At 34.4% G+C, this 20,968-nt stretch overlaps 1 protein-coding gene across 7 annotated transcripts in view; it reads right to left on the reverse strand.

The window, feature by feature from the left end:
• Positions 1 to 20,760, reverse strand: part of DYNC1I2 (dynein cytoplasmic 1 intermediate chain 2) — a 54,093-nt gene extending 33,333 nt beyond the window's left edge. Inside the window, exons 1-5 of one of the 7 annotated variants that reach the window (XM_055572239.1) lie at positions 20,509 to 20,760; positions 18,938 to 19,054; positions 16,655 to 16,772; positions 6,253 to 6,343; positions 808 to 867 (exon numbers count right to left, since the gene is read on the reverse strand). In XM_055572239.1, the coding sequence (XP_055428214.1) occupies positions 808 to 867; positions 6,253 to 6,343; positions 16,655 to 16,772; positions 18,938 to 19,045 (377 nt within the window). In that variant the 5' untranslated portion in view covers positions 19,046 to 19,054; positions 20,509 to 20,760. Of the gene's footprint in view, positions 1 to 807; positions 868 to 6,252; positions 6,344 to 16,654; positions 16,773 to 18,937; positions 19,055 to 19,658; positions 19,794 to 20,150; positions 20,438 to 20,508 lie in introns of those variants that run through there. The other 6 variants (XM_055572234.1, XM_055572236.1, XM_055572235.1 and 3 more) reach the window with 6 other exon arrangements.
• Between the last annotated feature and the right edge of the window lie 208 nt (positions 20,761 to 20,968).

Consider the following 20,968-nt stretch of genomic DNA (forward strand, 5'->3'; position numbering starts at 1 on the left):
TTGAGCCCTGAGACGTAAGAGATGTGGGTTCAATCCCTGGGGTCAGAAAGATCCCCTTGGAGGAGGGCATGGCAACCCATTCCAGTACTGCCTAGAGAATCCCATAGATAGGAAATCCTTGCAGGCTATGCACAAAAAGTCCCAAAGAACTGGACACGACTGAAGCCATTTAGCATGCACATAAGGCTTATTTACTCTTACTTTAGACATAATTTCTAAAGGTATAGGGACACATGCTTTAGAAGCTGCAAACTATCAAGGGAAAAGAGCTATCTGAGTCAGGCACAGTGGCAGAAGTAAACATTTATAGTTTGCATTGGAGACTAGAATAAATAAGTAAATGAATAAGCCAACAGCAATCTGGAGCCACAGTGTAGAAACCGACAGCTCTGTTCCTCTCAAAACCTTAAATATCATCAGGATATTTTAATACAGGAAAATAAATTTTCATGTTGAGTAACCTAGAAAAGATTGCATGTAGAGTATGTATTTTTAAAAGTTTAAAAAAAAAATTAAAAAAAATAAAAGTTTAGGAAGTTTGTAATACACTGTAGAAGAACTTACATAAAAAATATAGCAATAATAAAAGTAATTTAGACATTTAAATTCATAGATTTAGGGTACCTATAAAATCAGATACATAAAATATTTCTTTCATTAATGATAGAGGATAAATGAGGTGTCACAGTGAAATATCACTCTTCGTATTATCTGCACGTTAGAAATTTAAGAAAAATAAAATAAGGACAATTTCACAAAGAATCAAATTAATTATAAAAGAGGGAAGGTAATAAATCTATTCAATACCCCAAATCGGAATCTGAGTGAAGCTGAAGAACTGATGGATCTGTATCCCAATGCAGCGTCCTAAATGGTTGTAGGACAACCATGAAGCATTAGCAAAAAAGGCCATAAGTTAGTCAAGCAAATACATTCTATGAATAGCTCAAGTACTGTTCACAATTAAAAACCACATGTTCCGGTTAGTACAAAAAAACACGAGATATCACTCAAACGCTCTAGTTCATGCAATGCAAACATACAACCTAGAATAGTTAAAAAGACAGTATTTTCAGATTATAAGAAACTAATCTTGCAAAATAATGGATAAGAACAGACAAAACATCCAACATCCCAAATAACACATTATTTTTGGATGATAACAAGCTAGGCTATACATATAGTTGAAATTTGAAATTTCCTAATGAAAAAAGCTTTAGTAAAAACATCTTAGTTAACATATCATAATCTTGCCCAAAGCATTAAATGTGTGCAGGAAATTGTCATATTGGTAAAGGAAATGAGTCAACACATAAGCCTTTTGGTAAGAAAACCAAAGACTATTCCACTGGGATACAAAATAGCTTAAGTTTCCAAAATGTGACCCTTATGTAATTTATGGGTTAAGCACTGCCTTGGGCTTACATGTCATCTGCTTTAGAAAGCAACTAAAGATTTCTGTCTCTAGGAAAAAGCAGACTTTTTTTTTGCCAGGAAAAATATTTTATGTTCCAAGAATTTATCTAAACTAACTAAGCTTTTGGAGAATATCAATCCTAAATAAATATTTGGTTGTGTTTAGCCTTGCCTATTGGGTAAACAACTTCCACGGGATCTTTTCCAAAAGATTTAAGGAAAATTTAGTCATTACTAGAATAAAAGGTCCTTTCCACACTGGTACTCCTGTAGATTAGCAATATGTAAGATAATTATGTACAGTACCATACGATGCTAGAATCCCTATTAAAAAGTTCAGCACAATACATTCAGTGCTACCATCTTTGTCAAATGTATTTGTTTCTCGTTTATGCAACAAATTATAATGTACAACTAAAACTACTATAATATTTAAATATAAGAAATGAAATCTTTACTTGCCTATACAACTTAACAGTAAAAGCAATCAAATGAACTAGAGAAATGCTTCATTTTAAAAATATAAAGAAAGATTTGGGGATTTAAATGGTAAGTGTGTACACAAAGAAAGAAGAGGCCACAGTGAAGATTCACTTTATACTAAGCAATGAATAGCAACAAACTCAGGCTTTGTTAAACCAGAAGAGGTTCTATGAGATGCTCTCCAAGGAATGTTCTGTACATACCCTTTACATTCTCTAAGAGTTCGAGCTGTTACCAATGACATAGAGCTCCTTGTTAAGGATGTCATTTTGGTCTAAAATAGAGTAAAACTCTACCTCAGAACAGAGCCAGTACTGAAAACATATTGCACAAAGTATGGGATTATATTAAAGGCATCTCCAGACATATAAATTAAACTTTTAATATAATCCTGACACATATAATCAAAAGCCCAAGAGATAAACTGATCAAGAATGTAAAAAAGGAATAAGGAGCATGGATTACTCATTGACTAACTGTTGTCTAAATCTCAGAGTTAAGAGAAGTGATTAAGAAAGTGAACTAGAATCTTAACGATATGCAACTTGCCAATCAGTAAAGTTACAGAAATATAATTTTTCATGGCCTCCTGTGTATTTATTCATAAATTACCACCAGGCCGAATAGAAACTTTTGGCATTGAGAAATTGTGATTCAGATATTTTGATATCATACTTGGTAATGTCTAATATGTTTTTTTCCTACTCCCCAAGTGCAGTAATCATCGACTGTCTTGGCCAGCTAAAGGAGTTGAGTGTATAGGTTTATATGTCTCACACGTCTTCATGCATTTCACTGTTTATTTTTTCATTATCATCATGGCAGCTCAATTTATATCCATTCTTTTTCTTTCTCAGACTCTAGCATTCTTTTAAAAAGTCACATATTTTAAAATGCAACTTCACTGCCAATATCATCAATTAATCAACAATATTAATTATTTCTCTATTATGGAATCTGGAGATGATTTAAAGGAATTCATAGTTTTCTCACTGTGTGTACATATATATTAAAAAGTGAACATATTTAGTTCTCTTGAAAATTAACAATTAAAAATCAGTTTGGATTCTCAAAGGAGATGACATATATATTAAGACTAAAAAGATATCAAGTCATCTCATTTAAAAAGAATTTATTTTCTCTCCCATTAATCTTGTACTCCTTCTCTAATAAAAAAACAAATACCCTTTTTAAAAAGTATCTTTGATATTAATTTCTCATTTTGATATTAATTTCTCAAATGTTTTCTCTGCAACCACCCTGTGTGATTTTTCAGTCTTTTAACTTTACTGAGGCTTTCAATAACTAAGTCAAAGATCTCTCGTGGTAACTGTCACATTGCATTTGAAAATATGTGGATTGTTATAAAATATCTTTGATCATGATTTCTAACATAATTTCACAGTGATAACAGACTTGAGAGCACAGGTATGATTTCAATATCTTTAGACCATGAAATTTTTGCATCTTGTTTTATGCCCCTGGATATGTTCCAGTGTCTCCAGGTCTATAGTCTAAAGGAACCTGAATAGAATTTGTATCCTGCTGTTGTGTGAAAATTGTATAAATTTTAATTATGTTGAATTGGTTCATAGTGCTTTTCAGGTCTACTATATCCTTCTACTTTTCTGTCTGTTCATTCTACTAATTTTTGAGAGTTTGACACTGAAACTTCAACTAAAAATACTTATTTTAAAAAACTGCAATATAGTGGAACTATATGTAACTTTGTTCTGCATTTTCCAAGTCTCCTGTTAATGTTATCATATTTTCACAATTTAAAAAATAAAAATAAAAACACATTATCCCTAAAGATACTTAACTACTCGTTTTCCTGTTTTACATCTACAAATCTACACTTTAAACACAAGTTAGCACATTACTCTTAGGATTTTTCAATACAGTGAATACTATGTTTAAGTTATATAAATTAATGAGCATTAGAATCCAAGTTCCATGAAGGCAAGGACCAGGAACATTATTTTCTTTGCTAGCCTATAGCACTTAACATTAAATTGGCAATTCAATTAATATGTATTCTAACAAAATAAACATATTTCTTAACAGTTATTTATTTCCTATACCAATTTACAATATTCCAATTGGGTCTCTCTAATAGTCTTTAGGTTTTCCAATGAAACTCAGGTGGTCATATTTTAATTTGCATACATGCTATACAGTATTTTTGAAAGCAAACTAGCTGATGCTGCATTATAATCTTTCTATTCTTATTCAAAATCAAGAACAATGAATTAACACAATACAGTATATGCATTAAAATAATATATAATATCAAGTAAGGAAATTTAATAAAGTTTTTTTGTGTTTTTTACCTTGGGAAATATTTTTACTTTGGTAATGTATTATAAGGGGAAAATAAAACCCTTCTGAAAATGCCACTTGTTTTACTAGGAAAGGAATACTAACATATTTGTATAAAAATACAGAAGTACAAAAGCATGAAACAAATTTAGCCTTTAAAAATGAATTTAGACTAAATAAATTCAGCCTTTAATCTATAATATATTCTTTTATCATGTCACTTAACGTCCAAAAAGAGTATTGTTTAAATCTGCAGTTTCAGTTCTGTAAACAGAACAGGTTTGGAAAGCACATCTCAAATTCAGATTGGTGAGTCTTTTGTGTCTTCTAATTGTTAATGACAACTTGATTACTCAGAACTGATTAAAGGACTGAGTTTATGGATTAGTTAGCCCCTTTTCTTCTTTTTTGTCTTGTCTTTTAGATACTCATTACTTGTTTGCAACTTCAATCAAGGTGCCTGGGCACAAAGAAGATAAAACTTCTTAGCTTACTTCTCATTAAAAGGTGTTTAGGTTTTCCTGAGGAAGACATTTAACTTCCTAGCCCAAAATAAGGATTCTGAACAAAGATTTTTAACTGGCTATGTTTAGTTTCATTTCAGTTGCAATAAGAAAAAAAAATGTAAGATTTGTTAAATAAAGATTTGGTATTATTGACAGTGTGATGAAGAGAAGTAATACTTTTCTCAGTATGGTATTTGGAAAGAAGTTGAAATCTTACTGAATGTTTGAAAATCAAGTCCCAACATGTATGCAGGATGATAAAACAAATGTGAGATACTGTTTTACAAGGAAGATGCAAGTTCAGGAAAACTTGGCAACGAACTTTTTTTTTTTTTACTTGAGGTATAACTGGCATATAGTATCAGTTTCAAGTATATAACATAATGATTTAATATTTGTATATATGGTAAAATGATCACGATAAGTATAGTTAACATCCATTTTACATAGTTACAAAATTTTTTCTTATGATTTTCTCTTTCTCTTTAAGACCCAATCTCTCAGCAACTTTCAAAAATACAACATATTATTTTTAACTACTGGAGAAGGAAATGGCTACCCACTCAGTATTCTTGCCTGGAAAATCCTATAGACAGAGAAGCCTGGCAGCCTACAGCCCATGGGGTCACAAGAGTCAGACATGATTTAGCGACTAAAGCACCATAAGGTATGTTTATATATATATAAACTGTTGACTACAGTCTCCATGCTGTACATTGATATTGCCATGACTTATTTTACAACTACAAGTTTATACCTTCTGACCCCCTTCACCCATTTTGCCTACACCTTACCTCCCCCACCTCTAGCAAACATTAAAAATTTTTTAAATGAAAATAAAAATGAATCAATCTCTTCTCTGTATCTATGAGCTAGTTTCGTTTTTTAAATTTCACTTATAAGTGAGATCATACAGTATTTGTTTTCCCTTTGATTTCTTTCACTTAGCATAATGCCCTCAAGCCAGTAAATACTTTTTAAAATTTTTATTGAAGCACCAGTAAACACTCAATGTTTCCTTAGCAATTATTCCTTATTCTTGATATTTTATGCATTATTATTTTCTACCTAATTAGAATAACTTAATAGAATAGAATTAGGCTGTTTATTTGACATAAACAATTCAGTTAAACAGCCTAATTCTATTCTATTATTTCAATTACCAAATGGAAATTAAGCATAAGAGAGATTTTACACTATTTATACCCAAAACACTCACATAATAACCAATACAATGCTGCTTAAATAGAAAAAATAATTTAATGAATTAACACTTCTATTTTTAGTATAAGAAAATCAGCATAAATCAGTTAACTAGTCAGTAGCTAAATTAATCAAGTGTAACAGTAAAATAATGTTTTTAAAAAATTTCCCCCCAATTTACAACAAACAATTTCTGTGTCATTTAGATTTCAAAATGTTACAACTAACTCAACATAACTATTTAGAGCTGCTCTATACCACTGACAGTAACAGCGTAGTAAATACATTCTATCATTAAAATATTGAAAGAAAATTACTGTACCTAGATCCCACGGCGCCATCTCCAGAGTCCTGGCTCCCAGCTTCGCTTGGTGTGCTCACAGATTTGGAGGATGGAGACATAGGAGGAGGGACTAAATAGTGAAATAGACAGGTATCCGCTGTTACTACACGCAGAGGTTGCTCAGCTTATGACGTTTCAAAAGTAATTTAATATGAAGTAATTAACAAAAAAGAAAAAATAATGGCAAACCAAAAAACGAAAGTACATGAATGAAAATGAACAGTAAAAGAAGAGGAGAAAGACAAAGTTAACAATGCATGCTGACGATTCATGCAATTTCTCTGGCAAAATGCATTTGGGCTTTATATTAAAAAAAAAAAAAAGGCAAGATTATGAAAGGATGCATTTTCATCTCGGCCAACACCAAATGTGGGTACTAATTTTCAAAGGAAAGCATTCCTTCTCCCCTTTCTAACTTTTTGCTTTTAAGATCACCAGATCATTTATTTTTTGTCAATCTTTTCTTTCAAAAAAAATTAATGTCTTAAATGATATAATTTTCCCCTCCAAAAAAATAAATAAAAAGAGCCAATTTAGAGAAATGACTACCAGTAAAGGAATGACTCCTTTAAAAGTTCATTAGTTTCCAGCAATTTGGGTGAAAAATGCAAACAGGCCATAAAACAACATGCCTTCTAGACATGATGCATAACATAAAGTGATGCATGCAACTTAAACAAGGCAAGGCTTAATGGTAACTTCCTTACCCCAGTATTCAGAAAAAACTGAAGTGTACAGACAAAGATACAGACACCCAAAATATTCTTAATCCCTTCTTATAGAAAAATACACATTTTTCACAGTATATAAAACAAACAGCAAATGCTCTCCCCTAACTTGTTACTTTTAACATTAGATACCAAAAGTTGAACATGAGTACTTCATGCTATTACACTTGTAAACTTTTTGATTACCATTTCAGGGAGTATGAGAGGATCATCACTGCCATCTTCTGGTTGAATTTTACCATAAATGCCCCCAACCCCAAGTATCTTTTTAAAATAATTTTTCAATGTACAATATCAAGTGACTAATACATTTTATGTTGAACTACAAGCCCTTCTTTTAAAAGTTTACTTTAAAGAAGGTTAAGTTCCTAGTTATATAGGAACCAATCTAAAGAAATATGTACTTAATTAAAAGTCTGTGTTTTTGGAATAGTCACATTCACTGAATCCTTAAAATTATGTTTAAATGTTTACAGATGCTTCAGTAAAAACAGTGGGTCTGCAAATCTAACAAAACGCACAACTACAGTATGATGACTTATATCTTAAACATAGGTACAGAACAGATCAACCTTATTTTTCAATGCCAAATTCTACTGGAAACCAATAGGAAGATTAGAAGGAAAAAAACATAGCTAGTATGTTGATTTCCTGAGATACTGTGGTTAATTCTTGCTCAAATTTCAAAAGACCATAAAAACATAATAAAAGGTTTCTAATTTTGCAATTAAAATCTCTCAGAAACAATGCTAAAACCAGACTGCCTTTATGTAATTCACATGTGGACAGTATTGCACTAGGGACTGCATGTATAACTCAAAGTAGCCAAACATGACTTGTATCTGAAGTACAAGAACTTCAATGTCCCCTAACTTCTCTTACTTTGCCAACAAAGGTCCATCTAGTCAAACCTATGGTTTTTCCAGTAGTCATGTATGGATGTGAGTGTTGGACCGTAAAGCTGAGCGTCGAAGAACTGCTGCTTTTGAACTGTGGTGTTGGAGAAGACTCTTGAGAGTCCCCTGGACTACAAGAAGATCAAACCAGTCCATCCTAAAGGAAATCAATCCTGAATATTCACTGGAAGGACGGACGCTGAAGCTGAAGCTCCAATACTTTGGCCACCTGATATGAAGAACTGACTCATTGGAAAAGACCCTGATGCTGGGCAAGATTGAAGGCGGGAAGAGAAGGGTCAACAGAGGATGAGATGGTTGGATGGCATCAACTCAATGGACATGAGTTTGAGCAAACTCAGGGAGTTTGTGATGGACAGGAAGGCCTGGCATGCTGCAGTCCATGGGGTCGCAACGAGTCGGACACAACTGAGAGACTGAACTGAACTTCTCTTAGGTTAAGTGTTTCCTCATCTTTTTGTCCAACTCTCAGTGTGAGGCTTCCCCTTAAGTCCCAACTGATACAGTAATAAAAGTAATATCTAAGAATGGTTTGTCTACTGTGCTGTAAGCATAAGCACAAATATGTGTATTGAGTTATAGTGAGGTACTACAATGTTTTCATATTAAAGATTTCCAAACAAGAAATTTTTAGCTTTTTAAATTACATACTTAACTTTAGGCTTAGGAAAATAATTTTTCTAAGTATACATAAATGAAAGATTTGAGGAAAATAGTGATATTACTATCAATCTAATTTTGATAAATTATAAAATTCTTTTCCAGTTAATGTTTTTTTCCCCTTTCTGGTGACTTTAACTCTAATCAATAAGTTCCTCGCCAGTATTTTAACTAGTTAAGACTGTGTTAAAAAATACCACCTCAAATATTTTATGAAAACGGGTTAAACAGTAATTATACATACATAAGTAAATACATTAAACTAGGCAATTCTCAAAAGTTTCAGAAATAAAAAATAAATCACAGGGGTGATGCAATCAAATTATCACAGATCTTCAGCCAAAAGCAAAATAAATCACAACTTCAAGTTTGTAACTAGACAAAAATCTCTTTCTCAAAACTATTCCTTCAACCAATAGACAGTTTTCACACCAGCTGATAAAGACACTCATTAAGGACTCAAAGTTTTATCTGGCCCACCAAACTCATCTTACATCAGTCTATACCACAGAAGGGACAAATCTAGAAAAAGAAGATGACTATCATTGAAAAAGGAAGAATGTAAACAGGAAAAAAGGGAAAGGAAGCATTATTTGGTGACTACCTTATTTTAACCTAATTAGTCTAGAAAAGTCAAAGAATATAGTAACTGTACAATAAGGCAATGTCACTATACTCCCAGCCTCCAATAAACAACACCCAAAAATGAATAAACACATGCACTCAGGAAGGCTTAAAAAAAAAAACAAAACAACTAAATAGCTCATAGCCACTCAAATTTCAGCAAAGACTTGAATCTAGAATTCATTTTTTAAAATGGTTTAAGAGTACAATCAGCTTTAGAAATAACATAAGCTTTATTAATTAGCCTTTGCCAAATACTTGAAATATGATTTGTATGATTAGAACAGTGATTCAATCAGATTACCTTCACCATAGAGTTCTGTATATAGTCTAAAATAAGGCTTTAAAAATGGCACCAAATAAAAGATTTAATATTAACATATGAGTGAATCAGGTGAATGAATTTAAGTTTCTTAGAAGTTTAGAGCAGAAATATCTAATCCTTTCTTCAAAAACCAAGGAAGAAATGTGAAGTAAACTGAAAGACAAATCTACCCCCATTAACTGCACCAATCACGCAAGTAATACTGCAAGGCTGTGACACTGATTCTTTACCACAAAAAGCCAACCAAGAACTAAGAAGGCCTTTCCTACTAGCCTAGAGCTTGGCCTTCCTTCCTAGGATATAAAATTAACACTGCTGCCAACTGGTCTATGAAGAAAACAACTAGAAATTTTAAAACCACAAAGGACCTGGGTATGCACCTAGATTTAGAAACGAGAGTCAACTTTGAGTCAACCACTGAGAACTACACAGAAGTCACAGACATGAACAAGGATGGTGCACAGCCCAATTATCTTCAAAGAAGAAAGTCTCTAGCAAGAAGGGGCTCTTGCCAGGAAGAAGAACCCAGAAAAGGTGGAAAGCCAAAGAAAGGAAATGTAGGGAGTGTTGGCAGAGTACAAATGGGAGGAATGAGCTTCTGTGATAACCAAACATAGCTCATCTATGACACTTGGCACTCAAAGGCTGAGTTACATAGTAATGCCCTCTTGTGGCTATAAGTGTTTCTAGACTGGAATATTAACATTTAAGTGACTGTTTAAGTTTTCATACTTTATCTTTTTTGTCTTGAAAGATGATGCTTTAAACTTTAATTTTCTCAAATATCAATTTCTTCCTTTCCTATGACCCCTTCTTCTGATAGCATTAAATCCTTCCTCTGCTGCTAAGTCGCTTCAGTCGTGTCCGACTCTGTGCGACCCCAGAGACGGCAGCCCACCAGGCTCCACCATCCCTGGATTCTGCAGGCAAGAACACTGGAGTGGGTTGCATTTCCTTCTCCAATGCATGAAAGTGAAAAGTGAAAGTGAAGTCGCTCAGTCGTATCCGACTCTTAGCGACCCCATGGACTGCAGCCCACCAGGCTCCCCCGTCCATGGGATTTTCCAGGCAAGAGTACTGGAGTGGGGTGCCATTGCCTTCTCTGAATCCCTCCTCTAACCTCCCCTAAATGTTTCCTTTATTCTCTTTAATGTTTCAGAGCACACATAAATTTTCTAAAAGAAATTAATAAAATTTTATAGAGTTAAAATACTATAAGAAATCGTTAAAATTAAGCTAAACCTGAAAAAAATGACTTGATAACATAGATATTCTATCTAAAAATCAGAATTACTAGTTATTAGATAAATAAGTACTAGGGAATGTTGTACATGATGATTAGAGTTAACACACACATAACACTGCTGTATGATACATAGGAAACTTTAAGAAAGTAAATCCTAAAACTTCTCATCATTAGGAGAAATTTTTTTCTTTTTATCTATATGAGATGATAGATGTTAACCAAACCTACTGTAGTAATCCTTTCACTATGTGTGTGTCTGTATATATATATATATACACACACACATGCATATTACATATACACATAAATCAAACCATCATGATGTACCCTTAAACTTATACAGTGAATCTGTCAATTATTTCTCAATAAAACTGGAAAAAACAGATTTAAAATATTGGAAGTTACAAGAGAGGGAGATAAATGAAGCTATACTTATTTTGACTACCTAACTTCATTTATTCTGAATAAAAAACTGATTGCCACAGTATATAAAATCAATATACTATGCCCTACTGATACAGATTCAGGCTACAGAACAACTGACAAAATCTGTTTTCATCTCTTTGTAAGATGGTTAAAACAGCAGTCATTCAGAAAGATTCACTTTTTTGGGAGGTGCGGGAGATCAGTGTTTATTAACTCCACATTTGATAAAATATGTCTTGAAAGTTGTGCCACTTAAATGTCATTAAAAAAATAATCAAGCCATATTTCTTTTGTGAAATATTCAAATTTCAATTTCCACTATGCACTTTGCTTAAATTTAAAGAAGATTTTGTTGTTATTGTTTTTAAAGCAGATGGCTTTTATTAGTCTTACTAGGTGGAAAGACATATGACCTAATAATAATTGAACAATCATTTAAGCATCCAGTCTGCAATGGACACCAGGGATAAAAAAATGTAACCTAAAAAAAAAAAAAAAAAAGTAACCTGCTATCACTGCTCCCAAGGACCTCTGACAAAAAAACAATCAAATGATCAAATAAATAAGAATCTATCAGCAAAGAGAAGCTAAGAGCAGTCTTATTAGCTGTTTCTCTTTAAAAAAACTAATACTTCTCAGTAGAATTTTTTTAAAAAAGGGAAAAAGTCCATTTTAGCTAAAACCAGACTGATGTTTTTAATAAATCCTTTTGAATATTCTTGTGGTGTTTTCATACTTCTACGATTTAAAAATATTTAATAAATACATTTCTAGTGAAAATAAAAACAAGTATCCATCCATGTTATGATACAGAAACTATTTTTATTGTTACTAGCAAGAAAGTCTGAAAGCCAATGCTTTCGCCTGTATCCTTTATTCTCCAGGCCTAATTTCAAATAAATACTAGAAAGATCTTTAGATACTTGTGAGAGAACAGAAGGTGGAAAACTACACAACTCACTTAATGAGATTACTATAATCATTGTAAAAAAACCAGACAAAATATAGTAAAAGGAAAAAAACTATAGGCCTGACTCTGAGTTATAGATGAATTCCTAAATATTAGTGTTATGTAAGAAAAATATTCTCTCATAACTAAGATGGATTTATTCCAAAATGTAAGCATGCTTATACATTTGAAAATCTAACAATATAAACTATATTATATTAACATATTAAAAGACAATAAAAAGCATATAATCATCTCAAAATATGAGGAGATCCATGAGTTTGTCATACATAGTTTGGTGATTTTAAAGAATGTCAAAATTCTTTGTGAATGTGGGCTGGACTTAGTGACTCTCTTCCAACAGACAGAAAATGGCAGAAGCCATGTTCTCTGACTTCCACGGGTAAGTCATAAAACGGGCAGCTTCTTCCCAGCTCTCTTTCTCTTTGCACTGCTGACATACTGCAGCCAGGTGACATGCTGCAAGGATACTCAAGTAGGTAGCTTTACAGAATGGCCCACAGAGATACGAACTCAAGCCACCACTAACAACAGAAGCCAACCTGCTGACCAGATGACTGAGCAAATCATATGGCTGGTAAAGCAAATCCTCAGGCCCCAGTCAAGGCTTCAGATGACTGCAGCTCAGACTGATCTTGACTTCAACCTCATGAGAGACCCTGAGCCAGAACCACCAAGCTAAGCCACTACCAAATTCCTGACTGGCAGAAACTATGAGTGATAATAAACCTTTATTATTTTTTTTTAAAAATCAAACTGATACAAGAACAAAAAACTTGAATAGACTATAACCATTAGAAAAACTGAAATGATGAGTAACTCCTGCTCTCCACTATCCTCTGGGGACAAAAAGCATAATCTGAGATAGTTTTACAGTTGAGTTCTACCAAGTGTTTAATGAAGAGACAATATCTATCTTTTACAACTGCTCCACAAAACAGCAAAAGAGAAAGCTATCCAATTTATTTTAAAACCATAACCACGGTGGCCACAGAACATGAACAGCATAAGAAAATTACAGGCAAATTTCATTTATAAGCATACATAGAAAAACCCTAAATAACATAACTAAATGGAGAAAAATTAGGTTGGATCTCTACCTTCTACTGTATTAAAAAAATGTAACATAAATATCTAAAGGTTTGAAGGCTAAAATAATAAAGAAAATGTAGAATATATTTGTATTCTCAAAATAGGAAAGGATATCTTTTAAAAGATGACCAAAAAAGGGGGGTGGGGGGTTGTCTATAATAGATCTGACCACTATTAAAATAAAAGATTTAAACATATCAAAATGTTCAATCCTTGGTCACGGATCTAAGATCCCACATGTTCCAGAACAACTAGCCCCGTGCTGCAACTGCTGAGCCTATGTGCTCTGGAGCCCATGTGCCACAACCACCGAGCCCAAGCACCAAACTAGAGAGTCCACGCGCTGCGAGGAAGACCCCTCATAATGCAAAGAAGATCCCAGGTGCTGCAACTAAGACCCAATGCAATCAAATGCATAATTCTTTTAAATGAAGGATTCTGTTTCAATAAAAGATACTATGATGGAAGCAATCTAAATGTCCAATGACAGAGGAATGGATCAAGAAGATGCGTTACATATATACAATGGAATATTACTCAGCCACAAAAAAGCAAAATAATGACATCTGCAGCAAAATGTATGGACCTAAAGCTGTCATACTGAATGAAGTCAGACAGAGAAAAACATACCATATGATATCACTTATATATGGAATCTAAAAAAAAAAATGGTACAAATGAACTTGTTTACAAAACAGAAATAGAGTCACAGATGTAAGAAACAAACTTATGGTTACCAGGGAGAAGAAAGAAGAAGGGATAAATTGGGAGATTTGGACTGACATATACATAATAGTACTGTATAGCACAGGGAACTCTTCCCAATACTCGAACTATATGTGAAAAGAATCTAAAAAAGAGTGACATATGTACAGACATAACTGATTCACTTTGCTGTACATCTGATACTAACACAACATTTTAAGTCAACTATACTTCAATAAAAATTTTTTTTTTAAATACTGTAGATAATAAACTAGGAGAAGGTATTTTTTAAAAGACTAAAACAAAGAAGTCCTCTCTTAAGTATACAAGGAACTCCTACAGCAAGATAAAAAACCCTAGTAGTAAATGGACAAAGAACATGAATATGCAATTCGTAGAAGGGAAAATGTGAAAAGTAGATAAATGAAAAAATGGTTATTCTCATTGTAAACAGATAAATGTATATTAAAACATTTTGACATACTATTTTACACCCATCAAGTAGACAAAAATTAGAAAGTTGGATAATATCAAGTGATGTGGATACAATGAAACAGTTACTTTCTCACACACTGGTAGCAGAAGGATAAAGTTAGTTATTCTTCAGAGTGGTAGGTAGGACCTAAAAAATGTAAGTCTACAATAACATACCAAGCCAATTCTTCAGCATACATTCCAGAGAAACTCTTCCACAGTCCTTTCAAGGGAAAAGAATATATTCTTTGCAGTGTTACTTGTGAAAGCAAAGCAAAGAGAGAAGAAATCACTAGGGAACAGATAAGTAAAATATAATACATGATAGAATATTATGTATCAGTCAGAAATAAATAACTAGATGTGTATGTTAACAACATGGGTAAATCTCAAATACAAACCTGCTTCGAAAAAAAGGAAAAAAAAAAACACAAAGTGAAACACAGCACAATACCACTAATGCACATAAAACATATCCACACGTAGATATACAAAAACTTGAAAAATGTCAACACGTGCCAGACTGATCAAAAGGATGTATGTTAAAAACCCAAGAATCAGTACTTAATGCAAGACTGTGAAGGAGAATGGAATTGGAGATGGGTAATGAAGGAGAAACACACACACAACTAAAGAACATTCAAGAATAGATGATGGAGGTGGGCCATAAACTGAGAAATATGAGCAAGTGAATTTAGTGAAACTGAAGTCCTAAAGAGAATAGAAAAGAAAAAAAAAATCCTACGGGAGAAAACCAAAGCCAAAGGCTCAGAAAAAAATGATCACTTAAAGCCTATACAGCAAACAAGCAACTTGGTTTAGGTTCTAAGGTATTTTTTTCTTAAACAAGATAAAAGTGTTTCAATTCATTTACTTTTAAAATTGCAATATGCAACATGTTTATTAAATAAAAGACATAAAAATTAAAGTATTTCAACCTTCAAATTTTATCAATAAAAGACAAATAAGCTGAAAGGGCTTCCCTGGTAGCTCAGCTGGTAAAGAAACCGCCTGCAATACAGGAGACTCCAGTTTGATTCCTAAGTCAGGAAGATCCCTTGGAGACGGGATAGGCTACCCACTCCAATATTCACAGGCTTCCCTGGTGGCTCAGATGATAAAGAATCGGCCTGCAATGTGAGAGCCCTGGGTTTGATCCCTGGGTTGGGAAGATTTCCCTGGAGGAAGGCACGGCAACCCACTCTAGGATTCTTGCCTGGAGAATCTCCATGGACAGAGGAGCCTGATGGGTTACAGTCTATGAGGTCGCAAAGAGTTGGATACAACTGAGTGACTAAGCACAGCACAATAAGCTGAAAGAAATAACAATGAACCCAAACCATGAAAGTAACCAGCTTTTTTCACCTTAAAACTTTTTAGAAATAGTGACTCTAATAAGACAGGTATAATACTTAAAGACTGTTATGTTACCATTCACAACAACAGGCATACAGCAGGTACTACCTCTGTTATTTGTCCTCTGGACTAGATGGAATTAGCCCACAAACTAACCCTGAAATTTTAGGTCCCTAAATAACAAGAGCCACATCAAACTAAAATACTATGTAACAGCACCCAGTTCAGAATTATTTTAAGTAAGCATTTAATGTCTATATGTAACAAGATTGTCCTCAGTACTTTTACTATTTCAGCTTTTTGGTCTAGTACTGTTATAAAAATGAAGAGTCCAGAAAAAGAACAAGATTAAGTCAAACTGCTGCCAAAATCAGCTACCAATAGTGTTTCCCTTATTGGCACTGACAGCAGAAGGTTATAGGCTTCTCCTTCCACTCCCATACCTTTGAACATCAGTATACTTTTAGAACTTTGATTCACTATACCTCTCTTTAACTTATAGAAAGGATTATAGAGTTAAGAAGATCAGGAATCACAATCATCTCTGAGCTTAACACAGTACGGCACAGAAAACTAGTTCAAATGTCTGTTGAAATAAGTTACTGATTTAACAAGAAAAGTCAATTGGCTTATGTTAATAAATATAGTCTCTCAGCTCTTCTGAACAAACAAAATAACTAAGTATTAACACATCTGAAAAAAGTCAATTCCAAACAAATTATAAGATTAATGCTTTTTTTGAGGCACAAATAAGAAAGATATACAAAATACACTAAATCAACTCACTCATCTCATGAATATCTGAGCTGAGTAAGATCTATGCCTCTCTTTTATTAACAGATATAATCTTATCCTTACCAATGGGGGATTCTGCAGTTAGACCCATGCTTTGAAGCAATGCTTCAGCTTCTCTTCTTTTTTTTTCAAGATCTGATTCTTCTTGCACAGGAGCAACTGCTTCCTTCTTCTGATCAGTCTAAATTTTTTAAGTTAAAACTTAAATTTACATATGGTATGAAACATTTCTATTCGCAAAAATACATATGTTTTAAATAATGTGCTAACACTGTATACATCTGGAGGTGGGCTTAGTTTTGAATACACATTATAGTCACTAAATGAAAATCATTCTCCGAGTTTTAGTAAAAATCTCCAAATGATATGTATTAAATTGATTCATTTTTATATGTAAAAGAAGTTCTCACAAAAACATTCTGAACAGATATGTTCAAAAGTACAGTCAATTTCTATTTAATTTATAATATGAAATTGCTATCCATGGTCAAGAATTGTGGAAATCTCACAAATACCACAATGCTATGAAAAAAAAATAAAGACTATCATTTAAGACATAACAAATTTTAAGTAAATGAACAATTTGATTTGTTGAAAAAATACAAGTGCCTCAAATTTCTATATGCAGTCTTCATTGTATTTATGCAACTTTATGTAGAGGATGTTTGTCAAAAATTCATCTAGAGAAAGGTTTTATTTTTATTTTTATCAACTATTGGTCTTATTTTCATGGTTTGGTAAAATTAAAATGTACTCTTGCATAGCACAAAACATTTTTTGTTATTGAAATTTTTACCAACTTTTATTTTAGCCATTTATAGTTTCAGCAAAATCTTCCAGTTATAACCCTCAATACTCTTCAGATCAATACTCTCAACATCTTAAGGGAAATTTAAGCCTTAAAGGGAAAAGTCTTATGTATACACCTCAAAAGTCTATTTCAGCTAAGACAACCATTACTCACACAATTATCGGCAGTGAACTTTTTTTATTCGTAATATTCTATCATACCATTTTAACTTAAAAGAGTCATCAGAAAATTTCATTAAAATAGCCAAAGAAACTATATTATCAAGTAAACACTGTATCGATATATAACAATTAGACTTACTGTTTAATAGCACTGATTTAATGTCTCTTGTAGTGTTTGATAAACTTTAAATTAGATATAAGTCATGTAATAGATATTCTGTACGGCCACTTATGGCCATGTTTAGAAAACAAATACCAAATTTGTTCAGTTCTGAAGGGTTCAAGACTACAGGTACTGGTTTGGAATGGTTCTGCCAGTCTTACTCATGCTTCTGTCAGTTAGTTTTTAATCAAATAGCTAACCGAAAGGTCCAACACTCTTACAGTAACGGATCACAAAAAGGTTCAGAATAAACTAGAAAATTCTTCAATTGTAGGCCTTTACAGCATCATAGCAATGCTGCACATAAATTGTACCTTTGGTTTTTCTTTTTCCCTAAGAGATTCCAAGAAGTCTTGGCTATTATTTAGGCCAGTGGTCCCCAACCTTTTTGGCACCAGGGACAAGTTTCACGGAAGACAATTTTTCCATGGACAGGGCATGGAGAATGGTTTCAGGATGATTCAAGTGCATTACATTCATTTATTTCTATTATTATTACATCAGCTCCACCTCAGATCACCAGGCATTAGATCCTGGAGGTTGGGGGCCCCTGGTTCAGGCTATCACATAGAAAAACTTCATACTAATGTCACATTAGGAACAAACTATCTTAACACTGGCCATTTAAGACACTGAAGATAAAAATATACAAATCTGTCTACACAGGTTTCATAGGGACAATGTGCATTTCAAGACAGGAGCAAGTAAAATATTTCTAGCTCAGGGTCAATGGATATTTGCCATACATAATAAAATCGTGATGCCAAAAGTCAGATCTAAGTATCTAGCCCACCTTCATGATAGTATCCAACCCACTACCTGGTAAAAATATTTCAATGACCAACTCATGATAAAGGAGAGACAATCAATTAAGTAATCCCTTAATCAATTCATAATCTAGTCTATATTTCTCTTTGCCATTATTTATTCTGACAACTAGCAGTTCTGACTGGTAAAATATTCAGATAAGCTCAAAGTCCAAACTAAGCTATGATGTATATCATGTTTTAACAGTAATTACAGGGCAGATGCCCCTTACTTTATATAGTAAACATATTCCTAGAAGACTAAATATGTATATTGAGCTTTTCACCTAGAGTGCTATATGTGCAGTTACAACTACTGGAATTTTAACTATTCTGAAAGTATTAAAGGTATAAGCACTTAAAATCCAATTATTTTATATTATCTTAAAAAAAAATCAAACATACTTCCTTTTTCTTTCTTTCTTCTTCTTTCCTCTTCTTTTCCTCTCTGATTTGAGCCAACCGCTGCTTCTTACGTTCCAACTCTGCCTTTAATTCACTTTTGTCAGACATGTTTGCAACCTTAAGAAGCATACAATCATTTACAATCATCATTAAATTGGTAAAAGGAGCACTCTTTTAAAACTCTGTCTTTCAAGAAGAGAATTGTCTTGAAAGGCCATGTAGTTCAAGGTCATCAAACGAGAACATGTACACTCTACTTTTAAAATAAAAGAAGCATATATACTGCTGAGACCTGAAAATCATTATAAACAGATGTATATAGGAAATATTCACAGTTGAGCATAGTAATTAGCACTCAGTAAACTCTTTAATGTTCACAGGCTCAAATTTAACACAAAGTCTCTGGCTCTTAAAACAGAGCACGTGGATTGCCATTAAAAGCCAAGCTCTAAGACACAGCAAATCTGCTACCAGTTTTGCATTCACTCCTAGAAATCTGATAAAACAGGCAGTCAGACAGAAAATTCCTATAAATTCTAAAATTACCATGCAATAGTAATACTATGGAGAAGCAAAACACAAATATACCATCAATAACTATCAATTGTACTTAAAGGTAGAGCTTCCCTGGTTGCTCAGGCGGTAACAAATCTGCCTGCAATGCAGACCAGGATTCTATCCCTTTGGAAAAGGAAATGGCAACCCACTCCAGTATTTTTACCTGGAGAATCCCATGGGCAGAGAAGCCGGGCGGGCTCTACAACACACAACACACACACACACACACTTTAAGTATGTTGGGGTCGCAAAGAGTCGGACATGACTGAGCGACTCTAACACACTTTGAGTCAAAGCCCAACAACAAAGTCTGATTGAATAATTGCGTACAGGTGACAGAACCGCTCAACCTGCGAGAAGCCGGAGCATTCACTTTCTCCAGGCCTGACACATTCACTCTCTTAAAACTCCAAGAAAGAGAAAGTCTCAGGAATTTTGTGCTACAATCTCCGCGTCTGGGTACTTTCTAACACACACCGGTTGAACAAGGCGAAAAGGAGTCACTTCTCCCCTGGGTATGGACCAAGAGGGCGCGGTTCACCTAGGGCGTCTTAGGGAGGTGGCCTCGAACGAGCCTCAAGGCTTCTCGGGGCCCCTCCGAAGGGTCCAGAGAGAACTGAGTGGGTTCGTCGAGGCCCCGGCCTTCCTGACTCACCCGCCTCTCCTTCCCAGGGCCGGGCTGGGCTGGGCGGCACTGTCAGCAGGCCAAGCCGCCCTTAGGGCCGAGACACAGCAGACAGAAGGAGACGGAAGGGCCGTCCACCCACCTGTTGGGTGGCGGGATGGGGAAGAGTCCGCCTGCCAGCAACTTCCCGGTAACGTCCCTCTCCTTCGCCCGCAACAGCAACAGCCGCCACCACTAGCTCCGCGGCTTCCCTCAGCACACAAAGAGGGATGGGCGGCGGCTGCTACGGCGAGAGCTTAGAGACAAACGGCTTCGCCCCAGCCAAGGCGCTCCCAGAAAGCAAGGCAAGGCCCCAGCTGCGGGGAGGAGTAGCCTCTTTACCACTTACCTGGGTAAAGCAGTAGCCAAGAGATGAGACAAAGACTCCACGCAAGGACCCGAAGCGTTTCCCCTTTGCAGAAACTGGAAGACTAAGCCTAATAGCCTGGGGCTGGCTAAGAAAACGCCACCCTCGACGGATGGGCTCCAAAGAGAACTACAAGCCCCAGCTGTAAGGGAAATCGGCATTCGGCGAGCAATGCACTCTGGGGGTAGTAGTCAACGGTAGTCGCAAAGCACGCTGGGACGTGTAGTGTTTCCTAGTCTTTCGCGTTCCCTCTTTGAGGCCTGTCTTCAAGATTCCAGAGACAAGCTTCCAGCTGTTCTGTTTAATGTAGTCTCCTTGGTTGGTCAATTCTCACAATGTTGTATGTGTTCTATCTTAAGATATTTGATTCCACATTGGCCTAATTTTAAAAAGTGGTGAACTTAGGTATTACACTGCACCTTTGGTGAACATTTCTAAAATA

This window comes from Bubalus kerabau, chromosome 3 (genome assembly GCF_029407905.1).
Source record: "Bubalus kerabau isolate K-KA32 ecotype Philippines breed swamp buffalo chromosome 3, PCC_UOA_SB_1v2, whole genome shotgun sequence".
Classification (NCBI taxonomy): Eukaryota; Metazoa; Chordata; class Mammalia; order Artiodactyla; family Bovidae; genus Bubalus; species Bubalus kerabau.